This window comes from Lampetra planeri, chromosome 22, assembly GCF_965212315.1.
Source record: "Lampetra planeri chromosome 22, kcLamPlan1.2.h2, whole genome shotgun sequence".
Lineage (NCBI taxonomy): Eukaryota > Metazoa > Chordata > Hyperoartia > Petromyzontiformes > Petromyzontidae > Lampetra > Lampetra planeri.
Window position 1 is genome coordinate 1,695,652 of NC_136128.1, and position 20,409 is coordinate 1,716,060.

General features: G+C 50.1%; 1 protein-coding gene across 2 annotated transcripts; it reads left to right on the forward strand.

The window, feature by feature from the left end:
• The first annotated feature begins 539 nt into the window (after window positions 1–539).
• On the forward strand, window positions 540–19,224 carry LOC144724925 (uncharacterized). 2 transcript variants are annotated; one of them, XM_078604235.1, is made up of 10 exons: window positions 541–689; window positions 873–1,173; window positions 2,006–2,138; window positions 3,485–3,554; window positions 3,900–3,988; window positions 5,008–5,115; window positions 7,795–7,904; window positions 8,212–8,248; window positions 9,073–9,168; window positions 19,078–19,224. In XM_078604235.1, exons 1-10 carry the CDS (start codon window positions 629–631, stop codon window positions 19,078–19,080), a joined length of 1,008 nt encoding a protein of 335 aa, XP_078460361.1. In that variant the 5' UTR covers window positions 541–628; the 3' UTR covers window positions 19,081–19,224. The 2 variants fall into 2 exon arrangements, with proteins under 2 accessions (XP_078460363.1, XP_078460361.1); XM_078604237.1 differs by lacking the exon at window positions 9,073–9,168 and having other exon boundaries at window positions 540–689.
• Window positions 19,225–20,409: the final 1,185 nt, after the last annotated feature.

The window sequence follows — 20,409 nt, forward strand, 5'->3', positions numbered from 1 at the left end:
ATCAACACACAAACACATCAACACACAGACACATCAACACACACATCAACACACATCAACACACGACCACAGATACTGACACACAACCACGCACCCCTCACCCTCCCCATACAATATCCCAATTACTTAAACATTTCAAGTAAATGTTTAACGTTACTAAAACACGTCACGCGAGTCTAAGTCCAATCGTGTTTCCTAATAATTTTTAATTTATAAGTCAAATGGCTCTGCGCCTCAAGGCACCGACATCAACAGCCGCTCCAATCAATGGCCATCAAAATCAACAGCCACGCGAACGATCCGGATCACATTTGATACACTTACAGAACGCCATCGCACGGCGTTTACATGACACGTTACGTAACGATGCTGTCGTTAATGTAACGCGTTCACCATTGTTGTTGTTCTGGTTCTCGCGACATCTCGTGACGGGCGCGGCTCTCGCGAGATCTCGGTAACCCGGAAGGAGCGGGGTCTCAGTGACGGCATGGCGGAAGGACGCATCCGACGCGGGAGGGAGGCGGAGACGTTGGCTGTGACGTAGACAGTGACGCGGTACACGAAGACGGCCGAGCAACGCGAATCGAAGCTCGGCAGTGCCGTGGAGTCGACGGAGGCGACAACAGCGATGGCGAACGAAGCCGACATCCTCTCGCTCTGCGTGGCCATGGCGAACATGACTTTTCAAGGTGCGCGCCACTATCGCACAACACAGCAGCAATAACACACAACACAAACCCAAAACATACAAACACACATCAGCATTAATGTACAACATACAGCACTGTCGCACATTTATTATAATGTGAGTTCACAAATTCATATTCTCCTCCACTGACTCAGATTTTTGTCCCCGCACCCCGTGTCCACAGAGCATAAAGAGTGCATGGTGACCCGGGCTACAGCCAGTCGTCCTCATAGAGGCCCCAGACCAAACATATTTGAGGAGTCGTCTGGGTTCCCCGCACGTGGTGGTGGAAAGAGAGGCGAATATGCACACCATATGGGCACCTGGAAAGCAAGGAATGGTGCAGGATGGACACGAGGTGATGGCGGAGGCTCTTGTAGTAGCGGAGGACGAGATGCAAGAGACGGCCGAATCCCCCGCTCCCATCGTATGAGTGGACGTAGAAATGTGGACAAGGGGGATAGGTCGGATTCCCGCCAGCTCCGGTAAGTTTAACTGAGCGCACACCGTGCATGTGTGTGCAGAGGGGACGCGGTGATTAGGCCACTGCACTTTGTGCCTGGGGACCTGAGTTTGATTTCCAGCCATGGCTACATCAGTGGAGATTGATATATGAACCGGTCCCCGGGCCTGCCCAAAGTCGACTCGTACCTGCTGCATTGTGAAAACTTTAGCAACAATGGGGCAACGAAGGCGGCCGGGTGTGGCTGACAAACCACTCACCCCTTTACATGTCATTTAGGCCTTATAGGTGCTCACTGACATCACTTGCTCTTACAACCTAGGTAGGCTACAAGAGGGTTATTTATATGGCAAGCAGTGGTGTCGTGATGGCTCTTACCTCCTTACTCCATATGATCCAGAAGGCCACCACAATACTCTTTTCCCATAGCAGTGAATGAGGCTCTCACCTCAATCATCGGAGCCCTAATCTGATTCTCCATGATGCGCACGCCCTGGTTTTCGTACAGCATCTTGAGATGTGTTCCAGTTAGACGCTATATACATCCATCGGAGATTAGCTTTTGCGTTCTTTTTTGAGTCAGGGCATAATTTCGGCTGGGTCTGTCTGGGTCAGTAATATATTGACTAATAACCACATCCCGGCACATCACATCCAGTATACATCTTGCTCTGCCTGTGGCTATTAGTCACGTTCCTATTATAGTCGACTCGTGACCTGGAATATAATGCAAACCTTGAGTGGAGCCTGGACACTGCCTCTGTCTGGGCAAAGCGCAGGCTTTTCTTGTGTGCCCAATTCTTGCCCTCATCGCTGATGTTCTGTGCTGTCGTGTTTTGTTTGTGGTGCACCAGGCTTGCCACCACCACCGGGCCCTATACGATGTCCACCTCCAAGGCGCAGCGGCAGCAGCTGCTGGTGGCCAAGCAGCGCATCTTCAAAGCCGATTCTGCGGTGCCAAGCCAAACGTGCTGGTTCAAGATCTCGGTAAATGCACTTGGGGGGTGTACAAACGTGGAGATGGAGCATCATAGGTATCAGGTTTTGAGAAAGAAATGCCAATTATAAAAGGTTAACAGTTGCACCAAAATAATTCTAGAATATAGAGACTTGTCATTTTGGTGACCCAAGTCACTTTCGGAAATGTATGCATTTAAACTTATTTCACACCATACATAGCCAACCATGCTGACCGGAGGTGCGGGAGTACAACTAAACACAAAAAGTAGTTCTAGAGAAATGAGTTGTCAATTTATATTTAAGAGTGCATAGCTCCAGTAGCTTCCTAATATTGGAAGAGCGTTCCAGAAGGCCGCAGAAGTGCATTTGAATGCGCTCCGTACAGTGACTATTTTTTTTCGATGGGCGGCCAAAAGCCACTACGAGGATGACCGGAGCTCACGTGATGGTTTATGCTCCTTGACGAGAAATGAACACATCGTGGTCTCTTGAATTCTCAACTGGTTAAATAAACTAAACTTGGACGTTTTAAAGTCTCTAGTTTAAACAGGCATGCAACATTGATATATAAGAATAGATTTTACCTTTTCTGGCAATAAAATTAGTGTTAAGATGTTAAAACACCAAATTGAAACCTTTTGCAAGGAATCATGTCTGCATTAACCACATATACTCGTGGTGAACATGCAAACAAAAAACATTCTCTGGTTGTATATGCATTGTCTTTTAAACTGATTGGTCCACACCATAGACAGCTTTCTTTAGAGCCATGCCCTCCTAAACTTGTGATGCTATGACACTTTTCCTATTTGGACGCAACCATACATTTATACCTGGTTCAGTTTAACATCACCAATGGGGAGACAAACACAGCCTGGTGTGGTGCTCACCACACCACCCTCTGGTGTGCCTTTCCGGCCTTAGTTGGTGTTCACGAAGAGCACTCGTTGCCCCAATACTCTGTAAGCCTAAACAGGGAGCATTTTCTGTGGTTGGTTGAGCAAACCCACTGCACTGTGGTCCCGGCTCCAGTAATCACCCTGCTGTTAGAGTGGGTATTTGAGCTTGGTCAATTTGACCTAAAATAAACGTACAGGGCTATTACGTAGACAATGTTAGCAGTGACAAAGACAGCCAGGTCTGTGTGTTACTACGCCCACTGCTGTGCCAAGTCGGCTCAGCGCGGCTCAGGCGGCAACAGGTTGTTTTTCCACTGCAAAAGCCGTGTCACTGAGTGACACGCAATGCGTGTAGATGACGTGGTGATGCTGTGTCCTTACATTGTGCTTAAAATTGGTGCACCCCAACAGACCCTGTCATAGCAGCCAGTTTATGCTAATGGAGAATGCTACATGTGCGTGTTCTTTTTACAGGAATGTTTGAGCCAAAAATATGACCCTACCAACAAAGCTCTGGACTTGAAGGCGGTCAGAATTAATAAAGGTAATGGAAACAAACATGTGTTTTTTACATTTACTTTTCATGTATAGTGGTTCACCCTCACTCCTGCACAATTGACAACTTGTCACAATTCAGCTTTATTATTTGAGCCGAGAAGCGTTCATACTGTTTCTTTAGTCTCATTTGTTCTAGTTTATTCATCCTGTTAGCCTAAAGATATAATTTTCATGTCATTTGAACTAATCTTTAATTAATTCATCCTTATGCGCATCACTCGCTGTACGTATCGCAAGGGTAGGAGTCGAGTTGAACGCAACGCGTAATGAACTGTTGTGCGTCTATGGTCCCCGTCTCCAACGTGCACGATCACCCTCCCCCACCCCCCAGAGCTGGAGGCACGCGGTGTCGACCTGGTTTTGAACCGGAAGGACCACATGGATGGTCTGAACAAGATCATCCGAGAGAATATGCCGATGGTACGGCCTTTTCCTCTCCCTGCGTGTTTTAATGCTTTGCACCTAAGGTATAGTGTTGCTGCGTTAGCTCTCTCAGTCCATTCGTCTGTAGGGCACTATAACTCTTTAACAAAATACGTATCAAACTGCAGTATAATGGTGGCATTGGTATTAGCGACCAGATTCATTAGTGCTGGATTAGAGGTGCGTGTCGCCACACGTGGACGTTGGTGTGTGCTTGATGGTTGTGTAGCCCCCATTGTACCCAACGGTCATCGCCGGCCATCGACTTGAGATAAAACCAAAATGAGGCACGGCACGACATTTACATTGCTGCTGTTGCTAAACCGTAGGTGGTGGCACTGGTAGCGATTTTAGTTCAATTTAAGTCATATCTGGGTTGTCTCGTCGTGTAGCGGTTAGTGCGCTGCGCTACGAACCTGGCGGCCCAAGTTCGATTCCCGCTCACGGCCAAAATCAGTGACAATTATTCTGAACCGGTCCTGGGCCTCCACTAGGTCGACTCAGCCTCAAATGAGTACCTAGTGTGGTGTGTAAACATCACCATTGGAGAGAAAAAGGCGGTCGGCGTGGTGCTAGCCACCCACCCCCCCCCCCGTGTGCCGTGCTGGCCTTCATAGGTGCTCGCTAACAGCACTTGCCCCGACAGTCTATTAAGGCTATACTGGGGATCTTTGTCTTTTGCCTCCCTTAGAGGGGAGCGGTAGTGCAGTTGTTCGCACGCTGCGCTATGAATCGAGCGACCAGAGTTCGATTTCCGCTCACGGCCAACACCAGTGACGATTATCTAAACCGGTCCTGGGCCTCCTCTAGATCGACTTAGCCTCAAATGAGTACCTAGTGCAGTGTGTAAACATCGCCACTTTGGAGACAAAGGCGGTCGGTGTGGTGCTGACCACCCTTGTGTACCGTACTGGCTTTCATAGGTGCTCGCTCACAGCACTTTCTGCAAAAGGCTAATAAGGCTATAATAGGGATCTTTGTCTTTTCTGTGCCTCCATTGCTCTCCACTCCCACAGATCACATCCCTGAATCTAACGTGCAATGACCTGCACCGGTTGGATAACCTGGCAGAACTTGCCCAGCACACTCCATCTCTCAAGAAGCTGAACCTCTCCAAAAACAATGTGGGTGTGAGCGCCGTTCAATAAATCGCGACGCGACGCTCGCATGCCTGGTGCACCTCTGGTGCGAGCGTTGCGTTGGTTGAGATTCCTCGCCACAGCCAGTCGACCGTTCATTACGTGATTCAATCCAAGTATCGATATACCTACTATTATTTATTATATTGTCTCCTTTTGTTTTGGTACTTGTTCATTTCCGATTCGCTTGATATCATTTAAAGTATGTATTGGGTATCAGATCTGCCTTTAATTAGTGGAAACACGTAATTAATTATTTAAATGTAATAAATACCCAAATGTGAAACGTACTATTGCAGTTTAGTACATCAACAGGCCTGCAACTCCGCATCAATACGTCAATTAACTTCAGTCATTGCACTCATAACACATGTGTAGGACTCGTACTCGGATTGTCTTTCTCGTCCCGTTTATTTGCTCCTTAAGGTCCACACCTTCTCATCACCGCTCCGTGGCCACCCGTTCGCTCCGCCACGCCATCCGCCATCAACGGCGCTCTATGTCCCTCCGTTCTCTCTCCAGCTCTCCCAGGGTCCGTCGCTCCGCTGCTACCCTGCTCCGTATCTTCTCTGATGCACTGCTACCACTGCTACCACTGTTACCACTGCTACCACTGCTACCACTGCTACCACTGCTACCACTGCTACCACTGCTACCCCTCACTCTGTCTCCTCTATCCGCTGCGACCGTGCTTGACCTATCTCTCTCCCCACTGCTACCGTTATTGTATTCTCTTACTCCTGCTCTCCGCTATTCCGGGCACCATCACTCCAACTCCTCTTTAGACTGCAGCTCTAACAAGACTCCAGCTTCCCCAAGACTCTGACCAAGACTCCCTCTCTCTCTGTTACGCTATCCTTTTATATCCACCCCAATTAGTCCCTATTAATTATCTCACCCCTCAATTACCCCTCGCCCCCCAGGCCCCCAGCCTCACGTGACTTTGTTGTCCCCGCCTGGGCGACGCCAGTCGTTAAGCAATCACCCTCTTAACCAATCACTGGCCCGTATCCCCGGTTGCCCTTACCACCTGTTCCGCCACTTAACGCGTCTCCTCTCACGCCTCCGCAACAACAACCTCGTCCTCAAATACCCCCTACTGTACCCTTGCTTGCTTGCATAGCAACAGACCCACTGAGCGTGTGGCACATGTATTTCAGGTCCTACACATGTGTAGTGTAGTAACTCGGCGGGAGACGACTTCACGGGTAACACACTCTTTATTTTATCCAACTCGTTCACAGGTGACTAACACCTACTTTGTATCTCGGGTGACAAACACCCACTTAGTATCTCGGGTGACAAACACCCACTTAGTATCTCGGGTGACAAACACCCACTTAGCTACTTGGCGACTAACGCCCACGGAGCTACTCGGATGACCAACATCCACTTAGTATCTCGGGTGACAAACACCCACTTAGCTACTCGGCGACTAACGCCACTGAGCTACTCGGATGACCAACATCCACTTAGCTACTCGGCGACTAACGCCCCTGAGCTACTCGGGACACTCCCTGCCCGGGGTATCCGTCTCGACTGTGGGTCCCCAGCCCGACCCACGGGGGCGTCGGACCCCGGGTCCCACAGCCTCGCCTCCGAGCCACACAGGGCCCCCGGTCCCCACAAGGACGGCGGGACTAGGGGTCTCGTGGCACTAGGTCTTCAGCTCCGTCTTCGGGTCTTCAACTGGGTAACTCTCCCCGAGTGCTCTCGCGCGTCCCCCTTTATACCCCACCTGCGGACGTCGCTGCGAGCACCCACTTATTCGACCAATCGCCGGGCGCTGGCTACGATCCTCTTTTCCCACATCTCATCGTGCCTCACCACTCACGCCGCGCCGCCCCGTCATCTGTCACTCCCGGCGCGCGCGTCCACACCACGCCCACAACGCGTGCCCAACCCCGCACCCCGCGCCGCCCCGTGATCCATCACTGTCACAGTCGGCGCACGTCAATACCACCACTACACATGCACCAAATTGTGTGTTTATGAACCAGTTCTTAATTATTTATGCAAATGATATGCACGTTAAATTAGGCTAATGACACATAAGAGACAGACAAGGCAGACATCTAATTATTTGGAGAAACATATTGGGCTGCATGAACAAGATAGGCAACAAGACAGTGCAGACAAGATAGTACAATGAGACATACGATGAGACGGTCAGTACAAATGGGACACACAGTACATACTGGACAGGACAGACCACACAAACAAAATACAATAAATACAAACAAAAGACGAAACATAGCATGGACTCTTGAATTTGACCATTATGCTGAAATGGGCTAATTAATCAAATAAGTTGAGAGCTGATACATTCACTTAGAATACAATGTAGTTGCAGTATTTGGCCTCCTTAACCCATTTCAACGAATATTGAAGGAATTTCTGCATTGACTCTGCCCATTCGTAATGGAGGGCAATGTAACTTTCATCAAATGTGATCCAATATAAACGAAATGTTTGTATAAAGTGGTGTTACTATCAAGGACACACCCTACTGAATACCGATTTTGCACGCTAAGGCAAATGCATTCTGCAAAGCGTTACAATCAATGCATGGGCATGGATTGTAATGCTTAACTTGTTGTAAGTTGCCCAGAAGCATGGCCCTTAGGCCCCTAATTGTATGGAAATTTCTCCCCTGCCATGCAGCTCAAAGCTGTGAGGGAACTTTACCAACTGAAGGTCTTCAATTTGGAGGAGCTATGGCTGAAGGGGAATCCGCTGTGCAACTCCTTCCGCAACCCAAATGCCTACATCAGGTACCGCTCCTTAGTCGTGAACGTGACATTGCCCGCTTACCCATTCGCCCGTCCGCCCACATAGCTGCCCACTCACCCAGGCACTTGCTCGTCCTCACGCTTATCCACCCACTCATATACATGATTTATCTTTGCGGTTGCCTGTTCAACCGATGGCTCTCCTGCACGCCTACTCCCCCACCCTCCAGCTTCAACCATGCACTCAACACCTCGCTCGTTCATGCGTTCATCCATCCGCCCACCCACACACACTCCCTTGGCCTTTTGTGTCCCATCTCTAACTGCGCGTGTGTGTGTGTGTCAACAGCTTCGTGCGAAAACACTTTCCACAGCTCGTGATCTTGGTGAGTGACCCTCCACAGATGTCGGCCCTCAAGCTATCCTCACTCTCTGTGATATGTGTCTCCGTGCATTCCAGTTTCCCCACACGTGCAAAAGTGCTTGTGATCAGAGGATTTGGCCAAATGCACCAAGTAAAACACTTCTGAAGAAGGTTATCATCACCTTCCTTGGTCAAACTACTGCTGGATGAATACCTCCTCTAAGCCATGGAAATTTCTCATGATTGTGAAATTGTAATAACCCACCTAGCACCTGCCCATGAACAACTGTTAAACGGGTTCCATCTCATTGCTGCATTCTTGATCATCAGCCATTAACCCTTCTAATGACGTGTCCTGCCTGAGCCTACTTAAGTTTCTTAACTGTTTGTATAAGAGTTAACTTAAGAAAGGTTACGTGCAGTTTACAGATGACACAGAGGAACAGTAGCAGCTGTTGAATGTCGTTATCTGTTTTTTGTTTTTGTCCTGCTGGCGTTTATCAACATCATCACTTATCGCCTCCATCATCTATCTCTTGCACCATCTTTGACTCTCTTCGTCACACATCTACCATCATTACCACAATCATCACTATCATCATCATCGCCACAAACACCATCACCATTGCCGTCATCTTCATCCTGACCGCCAACATCATAATGTAATTCCATCATCACCATGATCCCCTTCACCATAACTACTACCACCACCACAATCATTACCATGTTTACCATTCATCACCACGACTACTATTACCATAATCACGATCATCACTATAATCAATCATTATCACCATGATCTATACCACTTTTTACAACCACTACCTTCACCATTGTCACCATCAGGATGGGCAGATGCTTTCGCAGCTGCGCACGTCTACGCCTGCAGTGCCCTTTACACCTGCGGTGCCCTCCACGTCTGTGGTGGTGCACAGCATCACGGTATGCTTCGCTGCAACAATGAGCAACATTTATTCTCTCAACTTATCGAGGGCCAAGTGGCTCTTTGGCCACAACCCTGTCATTACTCCGACAACTTCCCATCCTCTATTTTGTCCACAGCCAGATGAAAGGGAAAATATTTATTTTAAAATTATTCTTATTAAAGAGGTTTAACGTAGGCTTGAAATGGCTTAAGCATATACCAAGCTGTAATCAATCATTTGTTTACATATCCACCATTTTATTTTACAAAACATTGGCATAAACTTGAACTTAGTCAGCAGCAACTTAACAGTTGGGCCTCTTGTGCACTGACTCTGTGACATCATGACCGTTTCCGAAGTCGGCCATCATCAAACGTGCAGCTCCCATAGGAAATTGAGCAAAGCCACACAATGTAAGGGGCCTACATGACCCACTTGGAGCGGCGTCGCCCATTCAGGCTGCCATGGGCATCCAGGCCAGGTCTAGCTACCTGTTCATAATCAACGTTTATGGGTTTAGATCGCGTTATTTATAAATGTGTCGTAACCCTCCACCACCCGACACGGCCAATCAGTAAAAAAGTGTCACGTTGACAAAAGACAAATTAGTTCACTGCTTTAGCCCACCGGTGTGTTGAAGCCACAACATTTACAATTTGAGTACGACGTTTCGCTGGTAATTGCATCCAGCATCATCGGGCAATTCGCCAGAATGGTGAGGCTCTGCTGTGTCTCCCGTTCTTATATAGAGCAGCAGCAGGGTGACGTCATCATTAACTCATCAGGTGCAAATATTTGAGGGGGGAGTTATTGTAATTATATACTAGATTAGTAATCAGGCTATTGTTACGATGCGAGTTGTAGATTAGTAATCATTTGGAATGTGTTTTATTGTGATTGTGCTACATTAGTAATCAGTTAGTGTTTGTTTCCCTTATAAGGAATTGTAATGTATCTTATTTAATAATACGCTTCCAGGCCGCACTAAGCCTGTAGCTGTCTGAGCGATTAAAGTTATTTCTGTTTCTCTCAATTTCAATCGATTCTCTAATTAGTCTTTGCCAGTAGTAACTAGTTTTACACAACACTTCAACGTTGTCAAAATCAATTGAGTGTCCCTGTTGGCATGCATGTTCTGCCACTGCCGACAGTTGTGTTTGTGATAATTTAATATTTCTCTGGTGTTCTTTTAGTCTTACACTAACGTTACGCCCTGTCTGTCCAATATAGCATCTGCCACATACACAATTAATCCGATATACACCTTCTGTTGATAATTTAGGTAATTCGTCTTTAGTGCACGTTACTAGTTGTTGAATTGTGTACTGTACCAAATCTTACTGTAATGTTTTGCTTTTGCAAAACACGGGCTAATTTGTCAGTTACTCCTGAGATAAATGGTATTTTTATTGTTTTGTAATAATCCTTCAGGAGACGGCTTCGGAATCGGTCCTTTTTATTTTCACTTCACGATACACCTTGCTCACTCACTCTCCGTTGCTGGCAGACAACGGAGAGAGGACAGACCACCCACTAAGTCCCCGCCGCGCACGTGACAACCCCCGGCCCCGTCCGCGCGTGACCCTGCTCTCCTCCTGCTCCAGTCTGCTCCCGATCGTTCTCCTCCCCTCGCTCTTAACACCTTCGTCACGTGGTTCCCCCAGCCAATCATCCATGGACAGCTCCGACCATTCTCGATGGTTCCCTGTCAATCCCGGGACCACGCCCCTCATCCGGCTCCCCATTAGCTGGGGCCCTGAATGGCTAAGCCCATCCCCCTGATGGCCTGTCATGATGACGCATGGGCCATGGTCCCTATCTCAACCCTTATTGGCTACAAGCAGGACCGGCAAGCCAATCCCCACGTGAACCCTCTGTGGCTGTTATTACATCACCCCCCCCCCGGTGAAAAAAATGTAGCCGTCTCGGCTGGAAAAGGGGTGAAGAACCAATTCCGCAAAATTTTATTAGGGCACCAAGGTGCATTTAACAATTTGAGGGTGAACCAGCGTTTCCGCGCCTAACAACATTCAACAATCACCCATAATAATAAAAAAAATCACAACATACATTAGGGCGCCCCTGCAGCGCGGTAACGACAGGGAATTAGCAAAACGATCAGACGTTAACGAAACGGAAGAGATCTCGACCGCGTACGCGACGCGGGACCCTCTCCGCTCCCAGCGCAAGGTCGCTTTGCCTCCGGATGGACAGGAGGTGGCAGGTTCAAAGAAGAAGTCGGTTGTTGGTGCTCGGTCGCGTCCAGGGCGGGCCCCGTTGGAGGGGGGGCAGCGGGGGCTTCCTCAGCCCTCAGAACCTGTTCATCTGCAGGAGGCACAACACAATCCCCCCTGGGATCAACGGGCGTATCACGCGGCGTAGTCGGCCCAGCAGAACCCGGCAGGTCAGCTATTGGGGATGAAGGACCGACGCGCGCATCAACATAGGGTTTAAGTCGCGAGGAATGAACGTACCACCGACGTTTGCCGTATTGAACACGGATACTTTGCGAGTTCCGAATATCTACGAGCGTCACAGGCCCCCGCCATGGCCTGTGCAGTTTAGGGGACGTGCCCGCCGGTACTTGGGGGCAGTGGAGCCACGCCAGGTCTCCCACCGACCAAGGCATGCGAGTGTGCGATCGACGCGCGTACCGTTCGTTCCTTGCCTGAGCACGGCCCGTCGCACACCGGGCGGCCTCTCGCGCCGCCGTTACTCGTTCAATCGAGTCACGCACGTGGTCAGGCAGGGAGCGGGACGGTTGTTTAGCCGGCGTACCCAGTTGCACATCGATGGGTGGAACATTTTCACGGCCATACATAAAAAAAACGGTGAGTATCCCGTGGACGTGTGCGGAACCATGCGGTATGCCGCCAAGACGCCTGGTATGTGCAAGTCCCAATCGGTTTGCTTTTCACTGACCGTGTGACAAAGCATAGCGGAAAGGGTACGGTTGAATCGTTCCACCATACCATCTGTTTGTGGATGGTATGGGGAAGTGCGAACTTTCTTTGTACCCAGCGCGTCACAAACTTCCCTAAGCAATTTAGAGGAGAAATTCCGGCCTTGATCTGTGAGCAGCCTTTCAGGTGCCCCCTTGTCCATGACATACCCGTTCAAGAAAGCGTCGGTGATGGACGCCGCCGTTTGGTCGGGCAGAGGCCAGGCCATCGGCCATCGAGAAAAATATTCCACCCCGACCAGAAGGTACTTATTGCCCCTAGCCGACGGGGGAAACGGCCCCAGAATGTCGAGAGCCACTAATTCGTTAATACGGGACACTTCAATGGAACGCAACGGTGGCACATAGTGGTTCCGAGGCGGTTTCCTTTTCGCACAGTCATGGCACGAGCGGACAAAATCATTGATGTCCGCCGTCATACCGGCCCAGAAAAAATCCTTTTGCATCGCGGCCACAGTCTTTTGGACACCGAGGTGCATCAATTTGTCAGCGTGCAGAGCACGGAGCAGGTCGTAGCGAAGCGAAGTAGGCACCACCAAGCGTGGTCGGTCAGACACCCCGTCGGTGCACATTAGCAATCCCGACTTACCCCGAAACATCTGCCACATCCAGCCTCCCAATCGCGATTTCTGTTTCCCAACCAATTTACGTAGTGGAGACAGCGAGGCGTCGGCCTCCTGCTCGCGCAACCAGACCGCGTGCGGCAACCGTAAGGTGTCATCGGTGTCCACCGACACCTGCTGGTCCTTCTCTTTCGCTTTCGCCCCTGCGTCGTCCTCATTCGCTATTGCCCCCATAACCGGGCAGGGCGACGTGGGCGGTACGGCGCAGCGGTGCGTGCCCGTCAGGCAAGTGCAAGGAGGAGCGGGCGGCAGCCTTGAGAGCGCATCAGCATTCGCATGACGGGCTCCCTTTCGGTACGTTATATCGAAGGAGAATTCCTGTAACGATTCCAACCACCGGGCCAATTGGCCTGACGGCTGATCTAATTTGAGGGAATATTGCAAAGCCGCATGATCAGTGCGGACTAAGAATTTCCGTCCATACAGGTACGGTCGGTACAATCGAACAAAATGGACAATTGCCAAAAGTTCCGGCCTTGTCACGCAATATCGCGTTTCCGCAGGGGACAGAACCCTGCTGCCATACGCCACCACCCTCTCAACCCCGTCTTTGCGCTGCGACAAAACGGCCCCTATGCCGATATCACTAGCATCCGTATCAAGGATGAACGGCTGTGAAAAATCAGGGTAATCTAACATAGGTGCCGTGGCGAGGTGTTCCCGAAGTGCCTTAAAGGAATTTTCTTCCTCCGCCCCCCATTTAAACCTTTGATTTTTGCCAGTCAGAACGTGTAATGGTTTTGCCAACGTCGCAAAGTTCTTAACGAAGCGGCGATAATAGGAAGCGAATCCAATAAACCGCCGAACATCACCCACTGAAGTGGGTGTGGGCCACTCACGTACACACTTCGTTTTCAGAGGGTCAGTAGATACACCGTCCGAGCTGACAATATGACCCAGGTAACGGACGGAGTGTTGCAAGAGGTGGCACTTCCTCGGTTTAAACTTAAGGTCAGCCGCACGCATTCTTTGAAAAACTGTCTCAAGTCTTTGGAGATGTTCCTCGAACGTGCGGCTAAAGACAATTATATCGTCCAGATATATGAGGCACATTCCCACTGCAGTCCCGCCAACACCAGTTCCATTAGCCGCTGAAACGTGGCCGGGGCCGCGTTCAGGCCCATCGGCAGCCGATTAAATTCAAAGAGGCCTTGCGGTGTGCGGAATGCCGTTTTGGGTTTTGACTCGTCATCAAGGGGAAGCTGCCAAAAGCCCGAGGACAGGTCAAGGGTGGAAAAGAATTTAGCACCCGATAACGCATCCAATGAGTCATCCATCCTCGGTAAGGGGTATGCGTCCGCCACCGAGATTTTATTCAACCGGCGGAAATCAACGCAAAACCTCGTACTACCATCTTTCTTCTTAACCAAGACAACGGGCGCGCCCCAAGGGCTATTGGATGGCGAGATAATATCCGCCGCCAGTAATTCATCTACCGCCCCACGCACGTGTTCCCTTTCCGCGGGGCTCATGCGGTGAGGGTGCATACAGAGAGGTGGCGATGCACCGGTTTCAATATGGTGCGACAAAAGCGATGTGCGTCCGAGGTCCAAATCATTCCTGCTGAACACATCCGCGTACTGCAGCAACAGCGAACGCAAGGCGTTCCTCTGTTCATTAGACAAGGACGAATTCTCTCCGCATAAATCCGCGATCTAGCGTTCTTGTGAACGATCATGCGAAGATCCATGAGCAGGCATCCGCACGCGCGGCGGTTTCTCACAAGAGGCGAAATCGGTAGTGGCGTGAGCCAGCACCGATCCCTCCGGAACAACAACGCGATCAGGTCCCCCATTCAAGACTTGCATGAAAGGTGCCTGACCCGGGCGCACAATCGTTTGTGCCGCCGCCAAAGAAAAAGATTTCGATACGGAATTCGATGGGGATAACAGCACGCCTTTCGCACCCCTTCCCATTTGAAGCGGTTTCTGGTAACGTAGCGGAATGAGCATTTGCGCTCCCGATGGAACTTCCACAGTAGCTGCAACTACAGCAGTAACTGCGTTACCTGTAGGCGCCTTGGCCAGCAGGGAAGGCAGGAACGCCATCCTACGACCCCCCGGCATTTCCAAACAGTCCTGGTCGACCCGTATTCGCAACGGCATCCGGCGCAGGAAATCCGTCCCCAACAAGCATGGAACAGCTAGCGAGCGAGAAATCAATACAGGTCCTGCGGCGGTGATATTTCCAATAGCTATGCTCACATCCACCTGTCCGCAGATACCCATACTCCCCCCATTGGCGGCAACACACGCATCATTAACCTTGCGTATCCTCGACGCAGGAATGGACAACAAATGGAAAATCACATCCGAAATGATGGTAGCCGACGCGCCAGTGTCCACCAAGATACGGACGTCAACGCCGTCGATGGTACCACGTACCGTCGACGAGCCCGACGCCGCAGCCACAATCCTGCGAGCCAATTTCTTCCACTGTGTCGCAGAGCGTGTCAATGGAGCAGAAGTAAAATTGGCTCTAGGAGTGTACGAATGAGTGCAAGTGGATGAATGATGTGACACGACCTGCCGGGTGTCCGTATTGTGCCGACTCGCCCGAGGTTGTTGCAGCTCCGCGGCAGGTAGAGGAGATGGAGGTCCCCTTGGCAGAGGAGGCGATAGCAGAGGTCGGCAGCGGTAATCACGGACGAAGTGGCCCCGTCTACCACACTTGAAACACGCGGCCGACGTCGGCCGGCGGTCGGACGACCCGGCCCTCGCACGCGGTCGGCCCGTGTAGTCGCCCCGCTGGTCGCACAGCCGGCGGCCTGGAATCCTACGCGGAACAGCCGCTGCCAACATGTCGTCGTCGCCCGAGTCGTCGGAGCAGTGGACCACCAGTCGCGGAGACCACCCCAGCGGCGGCCCGTCGATCTCGGGTTTCCCCGTCCACGCCGCCATCTGGTCCCATCGCTTGATATTAAACTTAGCGTCCAGGCAGCGCGCCACCCACCGCGATGAAAGCGGTTCGTGGCCGCACACTGGTAGCGAGATGTTGAGCTCTTGAGACAACTCCAGCATGCGGGAAAGGATGAGTGGATCCAAATGCTCGGCCGTTGCGTCGGGGTAGGCGGCCATGGCCATCGCCATCAACGCCCCCCGATAGGCCAACGGCGATTCCTCCGGTGCCCGGCGACGCGACATGAATTTCCTGGTGGCCGATGTCGGCGGGTCGTAAAATTCTGCCATCTCTGTGAACGCATCCCGCAGTGTCTTCTTCTTGGACGCCGGGATGGCGCGGTAGACCCCCAGAGACACATCATCGAGCAGCGTAGGTAGCGCTGCCAGCGCTTCTTCCTCCGTCCAGTTGACAGATCTAAAAGCCGACTCGAAGCGCCACGTAAAAGCACTCCAATCACCTCCGGCGGTGAATTCTTTTATGTGTGGAAGGCGATGTCCACGGTGGCAGGCGCGCGCCGCGGGTGTCTCCGGCCGCCGTTCCCGCTCTCCGCTCGGTGCAGGCAAAATGGCGTCCGGCGGCCGCGTGGTAGCAGGCGCGCCTAAAATGGCGGCTGACGACTCGGACGCAGCCGCCCCACCCAAGACGACGGTGTCCTCCCGCGTGGCAGGAGCAATGGCGGGGCCCGATTCCTTAGTAGGACCCTTTCCCGCGGCGTCCAGTTGATCGGCGATCTGGCGACCAACGGCTGGTGAGGACGCCAACGCGGTCACCAAACTGAGCAGAATTGTGCGCAGCGACTCAATCTGCTCCGCCATCAGCCGCCATTCGTCTCTCGATCCCGCAGTAGCCGCATCTTCTCCCAGTCGGCGCTGAGAGACGTCGAGGCGAGCATCGTCGGCCGGCGGCACCAGGGCTGTAGCTCCCAACAGCTCATCTTCGTCCGTCTCCGCCTCTTCCTCCGACAGAGGCACTGGCAGGTTCTTTTTTCTGAGGTGTTTAGACATCTTGACGATCGTCCAAACAGTCACAGAATCACTTCTGACACCAATGTAATAATCCTTCAGGAGACGGCTTCGAAATCGGTCCTTTTTATTTTCACTTCACGATACACCTTGCTCACTCACTCTCCGTTGCTGGCAGACAACGGAGAGAGGACCGACCACCCACTAAGTCCCCGCCGCGCACGTGGCAACCCCCGGCCCCGTCCGCGCGTGACCCTGCTCTCCTCCTGCTCCAGTCTGCTCCCGATCGTTCTCCTCCCCTCGCTCTTAACACCTTCGTCACGTGGTTCCCCCAGCCAATCATCCATGGACAGCTCCGACCATTCTCGATGGTTCCCTGTCAATCCCGGGACCACGCCCCTCATCCGGCTCCCCATTAGCTGGGGCCCCGAATGGCTAAGCCCATCCCCCTGATGGCCTGTCATGATGACGCATGGGCCATGGTCCCTATCTCAACCCTTATTGGCTACAAGCAGGACCGGCAAGCCAATCCCCACGTGAACCCTCTGTGGCTGTTATTACAGTTTTAATAATCTGATCGCTTTCAGCAGTGTTGCTTTGCGATCGTGATTTGGCATTTAGTGCTCTGTTAATTTGAGCATTATTGTAGCCATTCTGTCTTAGTGCTTCTTTAACATGTTTAATCTCTCTCACTAGACTTTCACCATCTGACACTGTTTTAGCCCGATGTATGAGCGTCATGATAAGAGAGGATTTCTGAGCTGGGTGATGATGCGAATCTGCATTCAGATAGGCATCAGTGTGCGTTTGCTTTCTGTAAACGCTGTGTGTTATGTTACCATTTAGGCCATGCCCAAGTAAAATATCCAGGAACGGGAGTGTGTTATTCACCTCCATTTCCATGGTGAACTGAATGGCCGGGTTTTGTGCATTGAGATGATTTAGAAAATCGTTAAGTGTATCTTTACCATGTGGCCAGACAACCAAAGTGTCATCCACATATCTAAACCAAAAGGATGGTTTTAATGTGCTCGAGGCAAGTGCTCTGGTTTCAAAGTTTTCCATGTACAAATTTGTTATAGCAGGAGATAAAGGAGAGCCCATTGCTGCTCCCTCCCTTTGTTTAAAGAATTCGCCTCTCCATAAGAAGTAAGTGTTATTTAAACAATGGTCTGCGAGTTTCGGAATATCTTTTGGTAAACCTGTATTCTTTACCAGTGTATCAAGTAATTTAAGCGACTCGCTCACTGGAACCTTAGTGAATAGCGAAATCACATCAAAACTCACCAAAATATCATTAGGGTTAAGTTTAATATCTTTGATCATATTCACAAGATGTTCTGAATTTCTTATGAATGATGATGTCCTACCGATGTAAGGCTGTATTTGTTTAGTTACATATTTTGCTAATTTAGATGTGGCAGAGCCAATTGTACTGACTACGGGTCGTAAAGGGATGCCAATTTTATGTATCTTTGGTAGCCCATACAGTCTAGGTGGTTTTGAAGCCCTTGGCTTAATTAGGAATTGCTAATTTTTTGGGATTAATGAATTTGCAATGATTGCAGTAGTCTTACGTTCCAAAGTATTAGTTGGATCTCGTTTAATTTTAATGTAGGTACTTTCCTCTAATAAATCTTTAATTTTATTTTGGCAACCTCGTATCTAGTCATCTCTGCCTCATTATGTGGAAGGTGTCTTACTGCTGATTCTACCTCAGCAATTATCTCATCCACTGGAATTGTGCGTGGGGTAACGGCAAAGTTAAGGCCTTTAGAAAGGACAGAAATCATGTCAGCGGTTAAATCAGTGTTAGTCAAGTTCATTATCGTTTTGTTTTTAAATTGTTCATTTTTAATAGGGATTTGTTTATTGTAAAGTCTAGAAAATTTGTTAATTTGGTTAGCATTTCTTAGATTAAACACATTATCAGCCGATTGTTGTGTTATAGTATCGATTATATTCCAATCATGCATGGACACACTATTGCTTATATTTAAATGTAAATGCTTTAGCGATTCAGAAATGTTGGATAATTCACTCCTGTTGTGTTGTATTATGAATAATATTGGTCGCGAAAGCCTACGTGTTAAACCTAGCTACCTGGTTGGCAAACTGGGTTGTCATGTTGACGTCTCTCCTGTGCGTGTGTGCGCCCACTCTCGGGTGGCTGCAGGAGAACAGCTAGCAGTTCCAGCAGTGTGCGAACACCCTCATGGAAATGAACTCGAGTGCCGTCCCATCCGCACCGTTTATGGACATGATTGATCGCAAACGGTCGGGCGCATTCGCGTTTGACGAGCATCACTAACGATACCGCCCGTCTCCCCTTCCATTCCACCCCCGCCCCTCTCTCCCCCCCCCTTCCCTCATCACTGTCGCCGCTCTGACTCGGATCTCTGAAAACCACGGTCGCCTACCCTCAACGTTCCTGTCGTCCGACTACCGGACGGATTCCGCGGGAGGCGTTTGTACAGTGAGCAGGCGTCCGCCACAGATCGCTGGCGATCTCGGCGCACGTCCCACGCGTTCTCCTACCAACCTTTTCCTCCACAACCCTTGTACATTGTAATTGATTGTTTTTACCCAGATGGGGGGAGAGAAAATAAAAAAAACAACAACTATTTTTGAAACTGTGTCCTCAAACTCACTACACACTAACACCTAGTACCCTGGTTGTTATTTCCCCCCACCTTTATCTATAACCGTGATATCACAGGACGTTGGCGTGACGCAATGGTTGGTACAGAATCCAGAAGTCGCTAGTTCGATCTTTTATCGTGGCAATCAGTGGAAACGTTTCTTAAATCCCTCTGCCTTATGTCCACAAAACCGGTATGAATGAGTGGATAAGCAATTGGAAGAACGCAAACATCCCAAAGAAGCGCCTCATCGTGGATCAACCCATCAGGAAGCTCACTGGCCCCCCACCACCGCAAGCAGTGGGACTCCATACATCAGATCCAACCTTGTCATGGCAGGAGAAATTGCCTCCACAAATTTAAAATAAAAGTGTCACCAAAATGCCACTGCAGGCCACCGCAACAGTGGAACATGTGCACACACCAGGAAGCTCTCTTGACCTGATGAAGACCTCCAATACCAATAAGAGGTCACGGTCTTGAGTTATTCTTTGTGCTTTTGGGGTCCCTGACTCTGTTCACAATCATTAAAGACCATGATGGTGGGCAGAGCCATTTCCTCCTGTTTACCGTGGGGTGCGACGGGGATGTCATCTGGCTCCGATACAATTTCACATAATTCCCGGTCGTGGCCAATATCAGTGATGAAAAGCCAGGTGTGGTTGGTAAAACTCAGCGCTGGGGAGACAAAGGCGTTTCTGGAAATAACACCCCAGCATGACAAGTTTGCGTCTGACTGGCAGTTTCTTAGCACAAGCCACTGTATAAAGTCCCGACGATATGCATCTGACATGATATTCTAAGCTTTTATGTGTTTATATGTTTATAGGCAGTGTCTTAATTTTTAAAGAACCTCAAATTATTCAACTTAATTTTTGTTCACATAGTGAAAAAAAAAATGCAGTGCTGCTCAGCGGATTCAGAGTGAAATAACTGCTGCCAAACTGGAGTTGGTTAGAAGCACACTGCCCAGGTATAGAAACTTGTCCACTTTCTGTACTATTGTCCCATCACTCACACGACAACAAAGATCCCCCATATAGCCTTAAGAGACTTTTGGGGCAGGTTCTGTTAACAAGCACCTATGAAGGCCGGCATGGTACATGTAGGGGTAGATGGCCAGCACCACGCCCAATTGCCTTTGTCTCCCGAGTGGCATTGTTGACA

Bases quoted from the DNA above. Each gene is read 5' to 3' on its own strand.
- LOC144724925 (XM_078604235.1), top strand. From the start codon at position 629: ATGGCGAACGAAGCCGACATCCTCTCGCTCTGCGTGGCCATGGCGAAC. The intron at 690-872 runs GTGCGCGCCACT...CCGTGTCCACAG, and splicing joins GGCGAACATGACTTTTCAAG to AGCATAAAGAGTGCATGGTG. The intron at 2,139-3,484 runs GTAAATGCACTT...TTCTTTTTACAG, and splicing joins CGTGCTGGTTCAAGATCTCG to GAATGTTTGAGCCAAAAATA.